Below are 20,842 nucleotides of genomic sequence, written 5' to 3' on the forward strand. Positions count from 1 at the left end.
AGTTGTCCACCGCTGCACAGACAAGATGAAAAGGCTGGAAAGCTTTTCACCGCCCGATTTCATAAATCAGCGAAATTCACGAACTCTGAGCGTTTCCGGTGATAAAAACTGGTCAACGGTCAGATGGTTGCATAAACAATCGATCGACTGACCTCTTTTGCCTAAAATCATACCTTACCTATGCTACTGGTGAGAAATCGTCCTGAAATCGGCTGGGCACACCAACCCAGCGCCGGCCATTTTGAATCAGCTGCATGCAATGTACGCGTCTGCATACAACCCTTGGCAGATGACGTATTGTCTTTCAATTACTCTTCTCTCATTGGACGCGTACATTGCATGCAGCTGATTCAAAATGGCCGGCGCTGGGTTGGTGTGCCCAGCCGATTTCAGGACGATTTCTCACCAGTAGCATAGGGTAAGGTATGATTTTAGGCAAAGAGGTCAGTCGATCGATTGTTTATGCAACCATCTGACCGTTGACCAGTTTTTTATCACCGGAAACGCTCAGAGTTCGTGAATTTCGCTGATTTATGAAATCGGGCGGTGAAAAGCTTTCCAGCCTTTTCATCTTGTCTGTGCAGCGGTGGACAACTGGCCCAAGCCGGGCCCAAGCCCTGCAGAGCTCTACAGCCGCTTGGTTAAGCTGGCTCACATGTACAGTAATATCACGTACCGTTATTCTTTATTAAATAATCAAGTCTTGTAGACATTCTACACATTGATGTTTATGCAGTGCGTTCGCCGGGCCCGAGCCATAGCCATTCGTGTATAATGCCAGTCAACATGTAGGCCTATAGGCGTACACTAATATCACGTACAGTGATTCTTTTATTGAATAATCAAGTCGTATATAGATATTCTACATATTAAATACGATTATTATCCCAGCAATGTGCCAAGAGCCTGTGATCGCACATGGCTTTCAAAAGACGTCCACAATGCACTGCTCTTGGGATTCCCTTCCGTTGGGCTGTGACGTCACAAGAGGGATTCCCTTGTGTTAAGCCATAGGGCCTCGCACAAAAATCCGTCCAAAGATTTATACTACCAACCTTTCTTTGCAGATTTGGTGTCTTTGTCTTATTTTTGCACTGGTTTTTATAACGATTTCTTTTCCTCCTTCGCCGTGCAATGTATTTGTCCTTTGACAATCTTGACTTTAGCGAAGTTTTGTCACTGTGTTGCGTCTATTATCTGACCAGTTTGATTGCCTAATTCGCCATGGCAAGCAAGGTAGTAATTTAGTCTATTATCTGATGAGTTTGAGTGCCTAATTTGCCAAAGTAAGCAAGGGTAAATTACTAATCTGTGGACGCTGTCACCAGATTATCACCGGATTAACTTTGACAAAGTCAACAACAAGCCGGTGATAATCTGGTGACAGCGTCCACAGATTAGTAATATTACCCTTGCTTACTTTGGCAAATTAGGCACTCAAACTCATCAGATAATACAAATTACAACCTTGCTTGCTTGGCGAATTAGGCAATCAAACTGGTCAGATAATAGACGCAACAGAGTGACAAAACTTCGCTAAAGTCAAGAATCGTTACAAAACCAGTGCTAAGGGACTGGTCAGTTTCTTCGGCCTGGGGGGGGGGGGCGGTGGATTATATTTTGCCGACGTCAAAAAGTGGCTGACCCCCCCATTCCAAATTTTGAAAACAGGGTGACCCCCCACGCGACAACTGTAATATGTAATAATATAATACTGTAATATATATATATATATATATATATATATATATATATATATATATATATATATATATATATATATATATATATATATTTGTGTGTGTATATATATATATATATATATATATATGTTATATTTTACATACATTTATATTTTAAGTCATTCTGTGTTTTAATGAAATTGTGACCAAGTGACAGCAACAGGTTGCGTCGGAAACTTGCTCTGGTTTTCATGTAATTTTTTTCTGCGTAAAAAGCGACGAAGGAAGGCAAACTTTCATACTACAGTGAGTGTGAGCTTCTCAAGATACAACTACGCGAATATGGGTATTGATGTGAACAATTACAGAGCAAAAATTGGTCTTTTTGCTTGTGGATCCCACGGCTATGGAGTTACACGTAAGGACTGCTATGGCAAATTACACATCAAGATACAATGGATTCACCGCCACGTCGGCAATCTGTTTGGTGTTGTTAGTGCTGATAATTGCCTCGGGAGATGTTGAAACAAACCCTGGTCCAAAGAGTCCAATGCACATAAGATCAGCAAGTAAGTCAGGAGATTTGCCAATCACCAAGGAAAACGTTACGTTAATTCTCAGTAAGCTTGACGAAGTATCAAAAGACTGTAAAGATATCAAATCACGATTCGACAGAATGGAGGAGAGAATGAACAATATAGAAGATTCCTTACAGAAAATTAAAGAAAACACCGAAGAGAACACTGAACGAATCGATAAACTCGAAGAGAAAGTTGATTTTGAAGAGGTAAGAAGGTGCAACGAAGAACTTAAACAAACAAAGCGAGACCTTAGAGAGTTACGAAAAAACTACGACGATCTCGGCAACAGAACAAGGCGCTGCAATTTGATTTTCAAAGGTGTAGAGCAAGGCAGCTAAGACGAAGACTGGGAAACAACTGAAAAAAGGTGAGAGAGGTTATAGAGACCAAGCTGGGGATGGCAAATCACGTCAGCATTGAACGGGCACACCGTTTACCAAACTTTGGTACAAGGTCTAAACCTATCATCGTGATGTTTTCTTTTTTTAAAGAAAAGGAGTTGATACTTCGAAATGTGTTCAAGCTGAAAGGCACAGATATACATAGATGAGGACTTTATGCCACGTACAAGAGCTATTCGTAATAAACTACTTGCCAAGAGAAGAGAACTGCTAAGTCAAGGAGGTAATATCAAGGCTTGGCTTAAATTCGATAAATTAGTGGTGAAAACTCCAGAAGACAAAATATGGTACGGATACGACGAGACAACGCAACAGGTGATACGCATGCCACTCAACACTGGATGTCATTATGCAAATCAAGTGCGCTCGCAGCCACACGACAGCACTGACTAGCATTGCGGCCAAGGCCCAAACCTGGAGCAACCAAAAAAGCAAGACATTAAGCTCATATCGAACTTGAATTTCATTGTTTGGAACATCAGGGGACTTAAATCAAAATGGGGGACAAGAGAATTTACTGAATACATAAAAAAAGTATGACATCATTGGTTTTACAGAGACCTGGGCTACTAGGAAACAGGTGTTCAACATAGATGGTTATAAAAGCTTCAACAAGGGGAAGACCATCGGGTGGCGTTGCTATTTTCATCAGAGATGAATTTTGTAAAAATGTAACACATTTGCACAGCGATAATGAGGATGTCATTTGGCTGAAATTTTGTCTGCCAGGAAAAGATAGTATTACATGGTTACTTGGCTTAGTGTATGTCACCCCACAAGGATCATCGGAGTATGCAAATGAGGGTATTTCACCAGATTATCACCGGATTAACTTTGACAAAGTCAACAACAAGCCGGTGGTAATCTGGTGACAGCGTCCACAGATTAGTAATTTACCCTTGCTTACTTTGGCAAATTAGGCACTCAAACTCATCACATAATAGACTAAATTACTACCTTGCTTGCTTGGCGAATTAGGCAATCAAACTGGTCAGATAATAGACGCAACAGAGTGACAAAACTTCGCTAAAGTCAAGATTGTCAAAGGACAAATACGTTGCATGGCGAAGGAGGAAAAGAAATCGTTACAAAACCAGTGCTAAGGGACTGGTCAGTTTCTTCGGCCGGGGGGGGGGGGGGCGGTGGATTATATTTTGCCGACGTCAAAAAGTGGCTGACCCCCCCATTCCAAATTTTGAAAACAGGGTGACCCCTCCACGCGACAACTGTAATATGTAATAATACAATACTGTAATATATATATATATATATATATATATATATATATATATATATATATATATATATATATATATATATTTGTATATATATATATGTTATATTTTACATACATTTATATTTTAAGTCATTCTGTATTTTAATGAAATTGTTGGCATGTCAGTTGTAAGATAGGAATTTCAAAGTGTCAATCTTAAAGTAATACAGTACATTTTGAATGAGCTGTGAATGTATTTCACACTTTCTATGCTTAACCAGATGTCCTGAACTGTTGTACAGAAATGGATGTCAATCATTAATATCAAACAGGAAAAAGCAGTAAATCAAAAACTTTGATGGGTGTTAAGACTTGCCAGCCATCCAATTAAATCTCCTGAGGAACCATAGAGAGGCATTTTAGCCAAATCTGATGTGTGCAGAGTCTGAGATGACCTTTTCTTGTAACATTGATATTTGTGCATGTTGCTTTCTCATACTGAATTCTCATAGAGAGAACAGAAAAGTATCAGAAATTTGTCATGCTTTTCATATGAAATGCAGATTTCATAATAGTACACTTTCACTTAGCAAACATCAAGATATCTCTGGCATATATCTCTGATTTATTAAAGTATGGCGCCCTTCGGGCGCGGAGAAAAATATGAAACATCCTGATATCTCTGATATATGTCTTGTATATTAAAGTAATGCACAGGAAGGGTGACAGTGCTGAAAAATGTCTAATATATTAAAGTAATGCGCTCGAAGAGCACGCTGAAAAATATTGAACATACATATATATCTGATATATGTATGCCTGATATATTAAAGTTGGGCGTGCTGAAAAATATGCCTGATTATTAAAGTTACGCGCCCGAAGGGCGCGCCGAAAAATGCAACTGGATGAAATTTGTGACTGACACAATGCATTTTAGGCAATGATGAGCCTGTGTCGAAATTCAAAAACACGCTGACCCCCCCCTATTGGGCATTTCAAAAACATGGTGACCCCCCCTATCACCAAAGTCAAAAACAGGGTGAACCCACCCCCCCCCCCCCGCCCATGAGTCCACCGGCCCCCAGGCCGAAGAAACTGACCAGTCCCTAAAATAAGACAAAGACACCAAAGCTGCAAAGAAAGGTTGGTAGTATAAATCTTTGGACGGATTTTTGTGCGAGGCCCTATGGTTAAGCGTGCAGTGCCACAGCCCAAGCTGCTGCAGAATCCGGGCACTCTCCCTCAGAACAACTTATTATGGGAGACAGCTCTTAGTCCGTCAACCTAACCACGCCTTTGGGACAGGACGATAGTGCCTCTGCACCGCCTTGATTAGAACTAGCAACGTACACGTACAGCTGTACGGGTACATTTTATGATTTGAAGGGGGGTGTGGAGGTAGAGGTAAGTTACTCACAATTTTCCATTACATGGTGTACTGCCCAAGATGCAAACGTCTACCAACATATATTTTCAAAAATGGTCTAATGTTAGGGATATTCTTGACAAACTTTGGAACTTTTAGAGTTACTTTCTCACGAAAATGTCCATAAAAATGGGCCGGCTTTTCAACGCAAAAAAGCGCTCAGCCACTATGAGTCGATAACGTAGCGAACGTCCGCATAAGTAAAGGCAGCTTTACATTACATTTATTTAGATCATTTTTGTGAAAAGGTGACCAATTCGGGCAGAACATACCCGTACACCTTCTATAGGGGCTAACACCCTCCCGGGTTTCAACCCATCAGACTTTGCCGGCTACATCTTTTACCCCTAAATAGGTATTAGGTATTTAACAACACGAAAATAGTGCGGAGGCGTTGGTTCAAGTTCGTAACTCGCGGGCAATAATCCTGTTCTTGGTATCTCGACTTCTAATTAATTTCTCTGATAGAGAACAGTTGCACTGATACATGGCCCTGAATAGATTTTGAGAATTGAGAAATTAAAGCTGTGACAACTCATTTAATCCATTTCGATTACCGGTAATTCAGATGCGATCGTTCTTTACATTTAACAAACGCAGAAAAGGGAATGAACATTCCGCGAAGGCAACTTGAAGAACGTACAAGACAACGTTGTGTCCACAAAGAAGGTATAACCACTATTTCATATAAACTAGGCGCAAATATTGTAGGTACATAAACCTTTTTTATTTTATTTCAAAATGACTTGCCCTTCAGAAATAGTAGACGGATATGATGACGTCGTTCTGAGCAGAACGTTTCAGTTCTGTCCTCGAGCATTATCAAGAACAGTTTAAACTTAGAATGCGCTTTAGGGAGAGATAGCTGGACTATCAAATTTGTACAGCTCTTTTCTGATCTCGTACTGTGGGGGTTCATTTTAAAGCTCTTGGAGTATGAAAAACTGTTTACCGTCTTAGTTTTGCGAACATCTAAGATTGTATATATCCCAATAGAGTTAAAAAGGGATGAATTTGAAATGTCGATGAATGTGGGCATTTTAATTTGTTCTCTAGTACGAACTTTGCTCTGTTTCTCCTTATTTTGCTCTTGATTTGATGACAGAGTGATTGAAAATTCAGAAAAGCATTAGCAAAATTTGAAGTCTTTCACTTTTGAGGAAATATTAACTAAGTCATCACACACTGGTACAAATTTTGTCGTATCTCGTTCGTACAGACCTCAGTGATGAAATGTCGGTGCTCTAATAACGTTCATATACAACGAACATAGAAACACCAGAAAGTTTTAAAAATGAATAAAATGTCAAACTTTAATTATATCTAGGTCGATGATATCTCTTTTCTGTAAACGTTCAATGACCAAACAACGACAGTATCACAACGTTTTGTACGGATTCGATATATGTCATCACAATATGTTGCCTCGCACATCACAAGACGTCAACTGCGAAACTCCTCCTGTCTATTAAAAGCGGCATCAGATAAACCTGTATATTTCCTTTGGAACACCGGGCAGATCCCCGAGATAATAAACTTCACTGCCCACCAATTCTCTGCCAACTCGTACGAAATCTGACCAGTTTGATCTTCCACAGGATAAGAATACTTCTGCACCTGAATCGATTGAGGATTAATTTTATATGATTATATTATATTATATTATATTATATTATATTATATTATATTATATTATATTATATTATATTATCTAAGATTATCTTAGATTATATAAGATTAGATTATCTTAGATTAGATTATCTTAGATTACCTTACAGCACACTACATTTCATGACAGTACAATATATCACATTACAATACGTTACGTCACATTACATTGCATCGCACTGCATTGCATTGCATTCCATTACATTACATTACATTGCATTACATTACATTACATTACATTACATTACATTACATTACATTACATTACATTACATTACATTACATTACATTGTCACGCTCGTAGTTAGGGGAATTACGAGTTGAGGTACCAGTCTGGATCGTAATGCTTTCAGTAAATGAAGCTGACACACCAGAATGTAGATTGTAGCACAACCTTAAATCTTTTTTTTCAAGCTGGCAACCCTAACGTTCAGCGTCTCAGGTCTGATCTGTCACTGTACATTCGCTACAAAGTTATATTCCTTTACTTAACTTACATAACTACAAAATAATCATCATGATGATCATTATATGGTCATCACGTGGACATTTTCCGGGCAGCCTTAAGATTTTCCCGCCGGTTTTTAATTGTTTCTTAAGATTAAACAAAATCACACCACGGAATCCAGTACTCGATTGTTCTCATTTAACTTCTACAAATAATTAAATAAAACCATGACGCTATCTCCTGTCTCCTTCTCGTACGATCGTGAATCAACATTTACACGCCTTGGCCACGTGAGGGAAGCTTCGAGATGATATCTCTACAAGAGAGGGCGTTACAATATCACATTACATGACATTACATTACACTATAACATTACATTAGGCCAATATGACATGACGTGACTCGACATGACGTGACATGACCCTTTATTATTTAGAGAAGAGCACCGCAATAATGTTCAAGAGAAGATGAAACCTACATGAGTATGTAAAAAAATTATCATCGTGTCTTCAAAATACATATTAATTAACATGGAAGCCTGGTTCGACCGATGAACTCTGTCTGGCATATTATTTTTATGCAGAAATGATCAGTGGTTGTTCATAAATACTTCAATCGATGAGTATGTCGGGGATTAGTAAATAATCGTGCATTCAGTATCCTCGACATAATCGGATCAGTAGACAACGGTAACACATTGATCTTCTTATGCAGTGTCTGGCATTTTAGGCAAAGAATGGTGGGTAATTATTGATGTGATTGAATGAGCATGTGGTATTTTGTGTGTCTTGTTTATTATTTCTATTGACGGGGTTTTACTAGGGGCCGATGGACTTGAAATACTGAAAATCATTAATCGTTACAAGCTTACATATATATATATATAATATATATATATATATATATATATATATATATATATATATATATATATATATATATATATATATATATATATATATATATATAAAACTGAAATAAATCATTAGATAGATAGATAGATAGATAGATAGATAGATAGATAGATAGATAGATAGATAGATAGATAGATAAAGCAGTGATATAACAGTAAGGAAAAGTCCATATTTTCAGTGATACTTATGATGACGTGATAGGATGAAGATGGATTTGGGAGAGTGGGGTGATGACGATAGATGACACTGACGATGATGATTGCGCTATTTACATTTACAAGAATTCTTTGACTTCACAAAACTAACTAAACAATTACCGGAGTGTGATCTTTCCTTCCAACTGCAACGATAACGTATTTGCCTTCTCCCTTCTATAGAACAGTCAACAATATCTCACAGTGAAGCAGTTGTCGCTTGCATGTTAATATCTTTTGATTCTAACACAACATGAAGCGAATGCGTTGTTTACCCTATATTAGACTATTTAAAGAAACTTCTTTGTTTGCCGTCCTTGGATTTTTGAAAAACCTACCAGCCAGCCAGGGAAACAAAACAAACAGACAAAAACACAAGTGTATCAACATTTGCTCAATTTTTATTTGGCTTCCCTTGGAAAATAATGATATCTTTATTTGTAATATGTAAAGTGTTGTTTTCTTAATTTTCTCTGAAAACCTACCAGCACACGGACGGCAATCAAATAATTTTATTTAAAGCGCCTTATTTTGTGACCACACAGACAGCTACTTGTGCTAAGCTGAAAAGTATATGAAGATGAAAATCTGTGAGCTCGGCATAACAGTGTGATTACTAGACACCATATGCACAAAACACAATAGAAATAAATTATGGTTATCTGCTCCTGTACATATGCATTGAATGTTGAATTCCGATTTCGATTTGAATTTTATCGCCTGAAATCATAACATTCATAATTGGATTTCCATGCATTGAATAAAAAATTATGTAAACAATAAGTACAAAATCAGAGTACAAAAATAAAGTAAAATCAGAGTACAAAAGTAATACAAAATGTGTACCTGGTTGGAACCAGCATGTGAAGGATTACCACAATCTGGCTCGGGATGCATTTATTCTATGGCGTGATAACCAGAAACCTAGATGTGGACCTATTTTTGATATTATGAGGAAAACTCGTGCAAAATTTAAATATATTTTGAAGTGTTGTAGACAAAACGAAGACCAAATACGAGCTGATCAGATTTCTGACACTTTTAATTGTAAAGATAAGAGACAATTTTGGAAATATGTGGGTTCTAAAAAGTCTGTAACACTTTCATCGTCAGTTGGAGGGTGTAACGGGCACCAAAATATTGCAGACATGTGGCGTGACCACTTTTCTGGGCTTTTGTCAAGCGTTTCAAATAACGACAGCGAATCTTTTGTACAAACAAGTGTGTCTAATGTTCACTTTTCAAATGAAATGATGGTCACACCTGCTGAGATTATGCAGGCCATCGACAGGCTCACTGTTGGCAAGGCTGTTGGTCCAGATGCGATTGCCTCTGAACACATAAAATATGCACATAGACGTCTGAGTACACTCTTGTCAATTCTGTTATCCTCCGTTCATGTTCATGGGTTTTTGCCTTCTCGAATGCTGGACACTACATTGGTGCCACTTTTAAAAGATAAGAATGGTGATATTACTGACTCTAATAATTATCGACCTATCGCCATCACTACGTCTATTTCCAAATTATACGAAATTATCATGTTGGAGAGGTGCAAGCATCATCTTACTACAAGTGACCATCAATTCGGCTTTAAAGAAAATCATTCAACAGATATGTGTATTTTCCTTCTAAAAGAAGTTATTGACTTTTATAACCGGCATAACAGTCCCGTGGTCCTGTGTTTTCTTGATGCCACAAAGGCATTTGATAGAGTTAACCATTGGACATTATTCCATAAACTGATCAATAGATCTGTTCCAATGTATTTAATTAGATTGTTATTGTACTGGTACAGACACCAGGAATTTCGTATTCGATGGGGTCATATTTTATCTGACCCTTTCCCAGTGTATAATGGTGTCAGACAGGGAGGTATACTCTCACCTTGGCTTTTTGCAGTATATGTGGACAATCTTAGTAATCAGCTAGACTCTTCCAAAACCGGGTGTTTCCTTGCTGGAAAATGTGTAAATCATCTATTGTATGCAGACGATATTGTCCTTATCTGTCCTTCGATTAAAGGACTAAATGTACTCATCAAACATTGTTGTAGCTTTGCAGCTAATAATGACATTGTTTTTAATGCTAAAAAATCGAAATGTTTGTTGGTTAAACCACTACGTTGTAAAATCTCACGTTTTCCCAATGTCTACCTAAATGACACCATTCTGAAATTTGTCGACAAACACTGTTATTTGGGTGTAATTCTGAATTCATCGGGTGATGACAATGATGATATCAGGCGACAATTGAGGTCTTTGTACTCTAAAGCGAATTTATTGATCCGTAAATTTTGTAAATGTTCCACTAAAGTTAAGTTTACCCTCTTTCAAAGTTATTGTTCTTCAATGTATTGTTCACATTTATGGAGTTCTTACACCAAACAGAATATGAGTGATGTTCGTGTTGCATATAATAATTCTTTCAGAATTTTGTTAAATATCAGAAACCGAATAAGCATTAGTGATACTTTTGTGCAGAACTGCATTTCGACATTTGACAGTAAGCAGCGGGCTATGAGGGCTCGTTTTTACATTAGACTTAACAGGAGTATTAATACCTTGATAAGTGCAGTCATGTCTGATTATATTAGAAGAGAGAGTAAATGGTGGAAAAGGGTGATGTCCACAGTATTTTAATCATTTACTTTGGTTTCCCATTTTTGTCGTATTGCTATTTTGGCATTTTATTTGGTTTGCTGTGACTTTTTTTTGTTTCAATCGATTGTAACTTTTGTTATTGTTATTTTTTATACTTTCCTTCTCTGAGCTGGCTCTCGAAATAAAGTTATTATTAAAGTTATTATAATAAATACAGCGACCAATAGTTAAAATATATCGAACGAACAACACCTAATAAAGCATTTAAAGGTAAAAGTAAGACCAACTCAGAAAAATTGAACAGGGTTTTGGAATATGGAACTGAATAATCAAAATAAGTGAAGATAAACACCAAGTATCATAACTTTGCAATGCCGAAAGGTTTAGTCATTTAAACCATGCTGTCTCTCGGGTATTTTGTACTCAGATTTACCAGTACCACTGAGGTCAAAAATACACTCCAGAATTTGGCAAGCATTCGCTAACATTGGGATTATCTTTCATATTGCGCGAGATAAAAACGTGAAGCCGCACTGTTTACTCAGGTTATGCGCTATTCAACTTTCAACAAAAAAATTTGTAACCAGATGTGAACTGAATGTGCTCACGTGGTTTACATCGGGTTCATTACATACTATTATTACATATGTACTGCAGATTATTCTATTGTGCCCCACCACATAAAGTTGGTATTGAATCTCAGTAATGTGCATATGAGAAAAATAGTTCCTTTTCAAAATTCGGTTTTTGGCAGGATAAATTGCATATCATATTGACTACACAGTTGCTTCCTACACTTTATTAATTTTATCATAATAATACAAAATGTTAACAATAAACTCCTTGTCAAACAGCTAAAAACGTACTTACAGATTGAGGGAGAATGTCACAAGCCATCAAATAACTATGCAAATTAGTCACGTGCCCATTCAATAATTTTTCCGTATTTTCACGCTAAATTATGCAAATGAGTATCAAATTTGGCGGACTACTTTATACTTTCAAATTGGTAAAAATTGTCGTCTACTGTATATTGAAACCCGCTCGATGGAGGACCGGCATTACGACTTGCAAAATTGCGAATATGTTGATCATTTCGAAAGTGAATTTTATTACGGAGACACAATGGAAACACCTTGTGACACTTGAGAAAAAAGTATTTTCCAAGGATAACGCGACGGTAGCGTCGTTGACAGTGCCGTCTGGGACTGCACAAGGAGATGTGCCCGTGTCAACACAGCTGACATGTCGAAAGTTGCACCGCAGAAAACCAAAACACGGAAATGAAAACAAGACGCGAAGTGGCACTTTTCAAGGAATGGCTTCACACCCTGACAGAAGAAACTTGCGAAGTTCTGAACATTCCACCACCTGAGTTAGATCAATTGCTAGCCCGTTTTTTTTCTGAGCGACGGGACTCACTGACAGCGCTCGTACGGTAAAGCCTGCGTTCAACGACTGCTCGATGCCGGCGTTCCACCAACTGTGGCTTCACAACTATAAAGCTAAGCGGGCACAAAAATCCAACTTTACTCAACCGCTATTCTATGGCCAGTGCAGACCAGCAGCGTCAGATGAGCAATACTCGCCGGTATACAACCTGCATTTGATCCACAATCGACCGCGACCGGAAGTACAAGCCTGATCCGGCCGAACATACACAGCGACCGGTGGCCGGTCCTTCGTATGCTATTCGAGGTCCCTTGTCGTCAATGCATCAAAATGCCCTCAATCAGTTTCCGCAACTACCAGGGATGTTCTCAAATGCACAAATCAGTGGTGGATCGTTCAACTTTACCTTCAACATCACCGGAAATAATTCCCTATCTCAACAGTCTTCGCCTGTATATCACGCGACGTCGTTGCATCGCCTCCAAACGTCGCGTCGCCGACCTTCAGTGATCTACTCCGATTCCGACTCAGATTGAATGATTCAACCGATAACATAATTAGACTTTCTCGTTTTTAAGATTTACTCATTGTTCTTGTTCCAGTGTACATGAATTTCGATTATAATGATATAAAATACGAACGGTTTCACTTGAAAACATTTTGCAGTGTCATGTGTGTGTGAGTGACGTTGTTTGAGTGTACCAGCTGAGCGGCGAATAACTCTATAGGTTAAGTAATATCCATCCGCCGACCGAAGAATTTACTTGCTCGACGAAGTTACCAACGTGTGTAATTTGGGAACATATGTAATAATAACAGAACTCCATGACCTTGCCCTGACGTTTGTGTGGTACGGAAGTTATTTTCACGAGTGATGCGGTGTATCCTTGCTGTATTTTCACTCGCTTCGCTCGTGAAAATACGGCCGCAGAATACACCGCATCACTCGTGAAAATAACTTCCGTACCACACAATCGTCAAGGCAAGGTCATGGAGTTCTGTCATAGTACGCTTCACAGAACATTCAGATATCTGTCATTTCATTATATGCAGCCGGTTTCAACAACTTTCGCACAGTACTCTTAGAGTTTAATCACTAATTACGAAACTTCATTGAATATGCAAATGAGTTGTTTATAAACTTGACACTGCTCAATGCTTCATGGCGCAATTAGATAAATATCAGATCGACATCCGTAGCACGTGTCATCAAATTTAATGCTGTAATTTAGGAGTAATATCACCAATTTCAAAGTCCATTAAATATGCAAATAAACCATTAATAGGCCAAACCCGGAATTCGAATCGATCACGGTACAAACAGGGGTCCAGACACTTCGCACCAAAACCAGTTCGCCCCACACAACTTCGCCCCAAAACCATTTCGCACCAAAACCACCTCGTCCCAAGTACTACCTCGTCCAAAGCCACTTCGCCCCAAGTACCACCTCGTACTAAAACCACTTTGCCCAAAGTATTATATCATCAACTCGTCCTAAAACAACGATGCCACGATGTATCATAAAGTTGATTTTACATGCAACTTATTTTGGCTACCACGGAAACATTTATTGATGCATGAAACCATAAACAGTAGACTGAGAAAGAAGAAACACGCAAACTACTCAATGCTACAACTCGGGTGCCGTGCGCGGAATCGCACGATGTCATTTTCTCGAAATGTGTACAATTTCAAGATTTCACTGGGTCCTGGGATGATAGAAAGGTGATGGAAACTTCGATAGCAGTTGTTGGTTATTTTCAGCTTTACCGGGTGGCGATAAATTAGGGGCAAAGTGGCATTGTTTTGGGGGCGAAATGGTTTTGGGCGACGTGACTTTTGAGCGAAGTGGTTTTGGTGCGAAATGGTATGGGACGAGATGGTATGGTGCGAAGTGGTTTTGGTGCGAAGTGTCTTGGAACCGTACAAACAAAGCCATATGCGCAAACGCGCATAGACGTACGTGTGTACGGCGTTTATCTGACAAAACGTGCTTATCTGACAAAACTCTTTTTAGCAATACCCTGGGGAGTCACTTTAGCCAGCGCACTTCATGCGCGCGGTACATGTCGTCGCTTCGTACGATGTTGTGTACACGGAGTGTGCCAATCGAATTCTTCTAGACGAAGGATTTTGTTTCTGTAAACTACTCTCAAATTGTTGACATATAGTTTTTTTATAGTGGTTGTTCTTCCATCGGCCGGGCTCGCGCTCGCTCACTGCCCACTACAAAGTACTGTACGAGCCCATGGAGATAACTCCGTGTTGCAACATGTTGGTGCTTTTCTTATCATCCACTTGCATGTTTATTGAATATAATTTATGTACTTTAATGGCAAAATTAGCGATCGAGGAAGGTGATGAAAAACAAAAACAAAAGTACTCTGCTTGCCATTGCCGCATTGTGATGTGGTGATTTTGATACTCAGGCCACCGTGAGAGCGCACGATCGAGACCTCATGTGACCTCGTGCCCTTCCTCTACCCCTTAAGACAGCCTCTATGTGTTGATCGCGTGATTGATTGAGGTGCACGGCGATTTTTATGCAATCAATAAAATTTACTGTATTTTTTAACTATTTTATGGCTATTCTGTGATGTTTGTGATTTTAGGCTTCTGTAATTAAAATTTCATTCGTGTATTTTAACAGACGAAGTATTGTGTGAGGGATTACTTTCCACAAATGAGTAAGGCTACAAGCAGTAATTAGTTATTTTTGTAAGATAAGCACGTTTTGTCAGATAAGCGCCGTACATACGTGTATTTCCATACGCGTTGGTACACATGTGGGTTTGTTTGTACCGGCATCACGTGATTATTTGGGCGTACTGAGTCTGTAGAACGCATTGCGTCCTTTTTATTCCGGAGTAGAATCATTAACTTGATACAGCACAGTGCTTCACGCGACAATCAGATATTTATCAGATTAATATTTGTAGCAGGTTTCACCTAGGTTTTGGTGCCATAATTTCAGAGTTATAAAACTAATTATACAGTTAATTGAATATGCAAATGAACCCTTAATTAACTTCACACTACTAAATGCTTTACAACACAGTCAGATATCTGTCGGATCAGTATCTGCAGCAGATTTCATCAAATTTGGTGCAGTCATTTCGGATTTATATGTTTTATTACAAAAGTTCATAAAATATGCAAATGAGCTACTTATTGACTTGACACTGCCCAATGCTTCTCAGCACAATTAGATATCTATCAGACCGATATTTGTAGCAGGTATCATCAAATCTAGTGTAGGAGTTTCAGAGTTATATCACTAATTACAAAAGTTCATTTAATATGCAAGTGAGCAGATAATTGACATGGCACTCTTAATATCATCATGTTCTGAGATTGTCATCAGTGAAAAGTTTCATGAAATTTTGTGCAGTATTTGTAGATATATGGCGACACTGTCATTACTGTCTCTATAGGAAACCATTACATGAAAAAGTGATATTTCATAGCTTCATTAATATGAAAGCCATACCAACCAAAATCTAATCAGTTCTTGCCATTAGCATATAGTACCCGTCTACCAAATAAGACTTGGATCCGTTCAGGTGTATTTTGAGTTATCGTGTAAAAAGACAGATAGACAGACAGACAGACAGACAGACACACACACACACACACACGGACAGACAGACAGCGCTATGACATTAGCTCACGTGTGTGAACATGTGAGCTAAAAACGAAATACCTAAAAGATAAAAATGCTAACCTGTACAGACTTCCTGCTCGACGAGGGAAAGTATGTAATTGTCATCTTCAAGTCTTCGAAAGTCACTGCTCTTTCGAGATGTCATGAAGCTGGCCGTATAAACGCATGGTACAACATCTCTGAGGCGTTCGATGAATTCCTGTAAGAATAATCTCATGTTTCGGTCTAATCTTTTTTAAGGTCCACAGTCTCATCTACTCTGCCCAAGTTGTCAGCTTGCACTATATCAGTTCACTAAACATCAAAATGTGAGTTTCGTTTCAAATTGCGGTAAAACGTTTCCAGTCGTAAAATGTAAGAGTACGCATCCTAAAGCTTGTTTTGCGATTTCTAGTAAACATAATAAAGTAATCATAGTCTGAAATTTAAGTTTAGAAAAATGAGATAATATTTAATATGTTATTTTTTATGACTGCATTATTTTAGCATGTTGACATTTTCTCAATTTCTGAAAGTAAATGTTGTTCTCAGTAAAATGTCTTTGTTTCCAGCTAGGCCTATAGTATATAGTTACTTGTACTTTAACGAGTGAAATGTATGTACACAGTCATGTGCCATATGGTAGCATATTGCCTTAATAAGTTTTGTACACAAAAGTACAACGCTGTTACATTGCTTTATTGTCCTTATGATTTGATAAATCGAACGAACAGACAAATCGGTCCGCATTCACATCACAAACCAGTAACTTTGAACGAATAGACGAATCTTGTGGACATAGCATCGACTGTGTTATCGGGCAGGATACAGTAATGCGAGGTTTAACTTCTTGCGTTTTTTGATCTTTTTAATGAAATTGGGAGAATATAATTTTTTATGAGTTTGGGAGTATAAATATCACGAGGAACGTCATAAAACGAAAGAAACTGGATATAAAAATGTAAATACAGTAAATTTTAAGTATTTCAGTGTCCAAGCGACATTTCAAAATGGCATCGACTTGAGCTTTCTCTTTCCGGCAGACCTCGAGACAAAATATCCATGGTACGACTAAAGCAACAGGCTGAAGGTTTTACTCACTTGACGGCGTGGAGGAGCTGCCACGTAGACGCACTCGATTCCTCTTGTCTTCATAAATCGGCCAACTGCCTCGGCGATCATTCGGCTAACGCTTGACAGCAGGCGGAGGTTACGGAAACACTGCTCTTTGCTACGAAATAGGGAATTGAACTCACACCTGTGAAATATCAATTAACAAATCTGAGTCATGAATGATTAATCAAACGTTAATTTTGGAGAATTGTTGAGGAAATGAAACATCAAGAGAAAATTCAATGCAAGAGTCGAAAAACATGCAATGGCGAAGGCGAGGTAAACGTACACTAGTAAAAACAAATCTTGAAAAAATAAATGATGAATATTTTGCCAACGTGTGTATTCATTGGACTGATAGATTTTCTGATTTGTCTTGGCAAGTCTAGTCATAGACCCTCCAAGGGTCTATGGTCCAGCCATTATCTCCAGCTCTCGTCCCTAAGTTTTGAACCACCATTTCTTAGAACAATGTTCACTATACTAGTGACATTTTGAAAAAAAACGCACATAAAAATTCATTTGGCTCAGATATTTTGAAGTGTGAAAATTAATCATAGTTTCCTCCCAGAATTCAAATTAGCCAGTGCTATGCGACGAAATAATATCATAATGTTGAAGTCTGTGCTAACGTGTGGAATTAAGACGAGCCAGCACCCATCTGGATCACGATCGCAAAACATCCAAGTGCAGCTTGTCCTTCAATTCAGTTTGAATTAATAACTCAGAAGCTCTTCTGACCTTTTACAGAATGGCCTCACAACATTTCTGTTTTCGAAGACGGTGGATAAAATTATTTCCTAAACCAATGATGTCAGAGAAGTGATGACAATTATCATCTCACGCATTATTACTCAAGACTTAAATAATCCGGTAAGATTATTGTCTGCCATACAATGATGTAGACCCATCTGTGCAGACATACTATATTCTTGAAGCTAAATACTATGTACTGCACCAGAGAATTATTTCTCTATCCAGAGCTTTCGACAACTATCCAGCCCTCTTTATCGGCGGCGTTGATTATCACCACTGCGCATGCTTGATCTTAAGTGCTGAATGGAAAAATAATTCTCCGGTGCAGTACAAAGTATTTAGCTGCATGCAAGAATTGTCTGCCTTGTTTTTCGCTTCTCAGACAACTAACAATCCATTAGCAGCTTTGGTATGTTTTAGCATTACTTTTGATGAATAAACTCAAAAGTACTACAATTTTCATACCCCAATATCTCGTAACACAACTATTGGTAACCGAAACTCCTTCTGGTCCCGCGAAGGATACAAAGTGACAGTTTATAGGTGTCAATAATAGTTCCATTACGATTAATATATCTTAATGGTGGAATCATTGCTGTCTTCACAGGGATCTATGACTGAAAATTGTTATAGCATGCATTTTATGCACATCATCGATCGATTAACAATCCATGTACTTACGATTCGCCAGTTCTATTTCGCCAATGGATAGCAACATAGGGCCTGCCTCCACACACTGCCGATTTAATCTTATCGCCCATTTTGCGAATATACTCTGCCCGGAGGAAAAAATTGTCAACGACCTTCAGAACATAGCTTTCATTTTCTATCAAAAGCTCTTTTATCAGCAAAGGCCCATTGATTCCAAGACATCGGACATTGTCGGCTTCGCCCAGCTGGCGGGCAACTTCTTTTGGATTCCTACGGTTTCCTCTGGTATCGGGAAGATGTATTTCCCACAAATCCTCGAAGTCTTCTCTCGTTCTTTCATATTGTGTTCTATGGAACTTCCTCAAGACGTCTGTCATTTCAGTAACTGAAAATTGCACTAGTAAGTCTACTTTATCTCCACAATCCTCTTTATATGATTCAGGTGTAACCATGGATACAATTTCACTCAATTTGCCGACGTCTAAGGTTTCTTCCAAAGATCTCCATCCCTTTTCCCAGCCCTGCACGTGATGGTTGTGAAAGGGAATCATCACCAAGGTCCTATTGTGTTTGATGGCGTAGGCTACCAGCCTGCGGAAACTCAGATAGTTCCAGTTTGGCCCTCCTTCCCAGAACTGAACGGGGAAAAGATAGCGCGCGGTAGAGGTTCTCGATGTCAGCAAGTCCGAAAAGGGTTGGTCGGAGATAAATGCATTTCGGTTCGCATTGACTGTTGTCGTAGTTGTAGAATTCTGTTGAAAATGTTTGACATGTTGAAAAAAAGATGTTGGACATGATCAAGTGTGGAATCCATTATCCTTGTTGTAGCTATGCAAAAATCATTCATTGACAGTTCTACTGAAAATAAAAACTGCCCAGAAACAGGCAAAGCACACACGGAAAGAGTGCACGCTTTCGATTCGCACGATTGTGATCACTGATGGTGAACCAATAATAACGATGTATCGTTTAGACGTACTCAAGGACAACCATCATAACTACATTAATTACTTCAATTAAGTCCCTGAGGCAATTGGCCTAATGGTGTACACAATATTGCATGCACAGATCGACTTTGTTTTAAAGTACGTTAAAGTACACTTTTGACCAAAACATCCTCAAGTATTCCTTTGCTTTAATAATCAAAAATAAATATTACCTTGATGGGCAGAACAGTCTTCAACTGAAATTCTAATGTTGACTCATTCGATACATTGGACCTGTCTACATGCCTTTCTTTCTGTTCACTATTATATCCACTGATACCAATACCGCTCGTCTTCTGCATTTCATATCCCTCTTGTATGTCTGAACCGTTAGACAAACGACGCCTACGTAACAGCAGAAACTCCACGGAGGCAATGAAGACTAGAATGCTAAATATGAGAACGCGGCGTCGTTTCATGACCCTCGAGTTCTTTGTGGTCCCTCGGTGTCGTGTCAAAAAATGCCCGCTTCAAACCTCGATTGGGAAACCAAACGTTGCCATGAGATGTCGTAAGCTTGTAGAATAGTTTTTCTCAGATCGATTAAACATCAAAATGTGTTTACCACATTAACAAACATTATTAAATTATTTAAACATTTTGTGAAACACTATTGCGCCCGGCCCGAAGTCAGATAAAGACTGCAATAACTTTGCTTTAAAATCTAGACACACCATCTTTATTTATATCATAACCAAAGTCGTTTCTGTGCAATGTTTGTAGCACAGTAATTCAACAAATTTTGTCTGTCAATGCAACCTCTCAACTAAGCCTGCATGAATGCAGTAAGAGCTGATACTGGAATTAAAGAGACTGCATCCATTGTGTCGTGTTGCACAGCTGCAGCATCTCCCTATATAACAGGCTAATCTTGCAGTAACCAAGGTGACATTTCTTAGCCACTATTATGGTAATGGCAACTCGTTGTATATACCACATGTGTGTGTCATAACATAAAGGAAAGAAGCTGGAACTGACGACGAGTGCTGATGTATAACTGGAACTTATTTATTGAAAACGGAACCATAACTGGACCTACCGGCCCATCCGCTGATACATGAGTCTCAGTTGGTCCTAGTTCCGGTCACTCCACTAGAGAGTGATCGTGGTCCAAAGTTCTAGTTTCTTAGTGAATGTCCTGTCTCGGTCACTCCACAAGAGAGTGAC

At 38.6% G+C, this 20,842-nt stretch overlaps 1 protein-coding gene across 1 annotated transcript; it reads right to left on the bottom strand.

Annotated features, from left to right (window-relative positions):
* Nucleotides 1-6,564: 6,564 nt before the first annotated feature.
* On the bottom strand, nt 6,565-20,203 carry LOC139146101 (uncharacterized). Its single transcript, XM_070717539.1, has 5 exons — nt 19,849-20,203; nt 18,720-19,441; nt 17,271-17,427; nt 16,251-16,389; nt 6,565-6,923 (listed from the first exon to the last, which is right to left on the bottom strand). Exons 1-5 carry the CDS (start codon nt 20,092-20,094, stop codon nt 6,787-6,789), a joined length of 1,401 nt encoding a protein of 466 aa, XP_070573640.1. The 5' UTR covers nt 20,095-20,203; the 3' UTR covers nt 6,565-6,786.
* Nucleotides 20,204-20,842: the final 639 nt, after the last annotated feature.

Source organism: Ptychodera flava, chromosome 12 (genome assembly GCF_041260155.1).
Source record: "Ptychodera flava strain L36383 chromosome 12, AS_Pfla_20210202, whole genome shotgun sequence".
Taxonomy (NCBI): domain Eukaryota; kingdom Metazoa; phylum Hemichordata; class Enteropneusta; family Ptychoderidae; genus Ptychodera; species Ptychodera flava.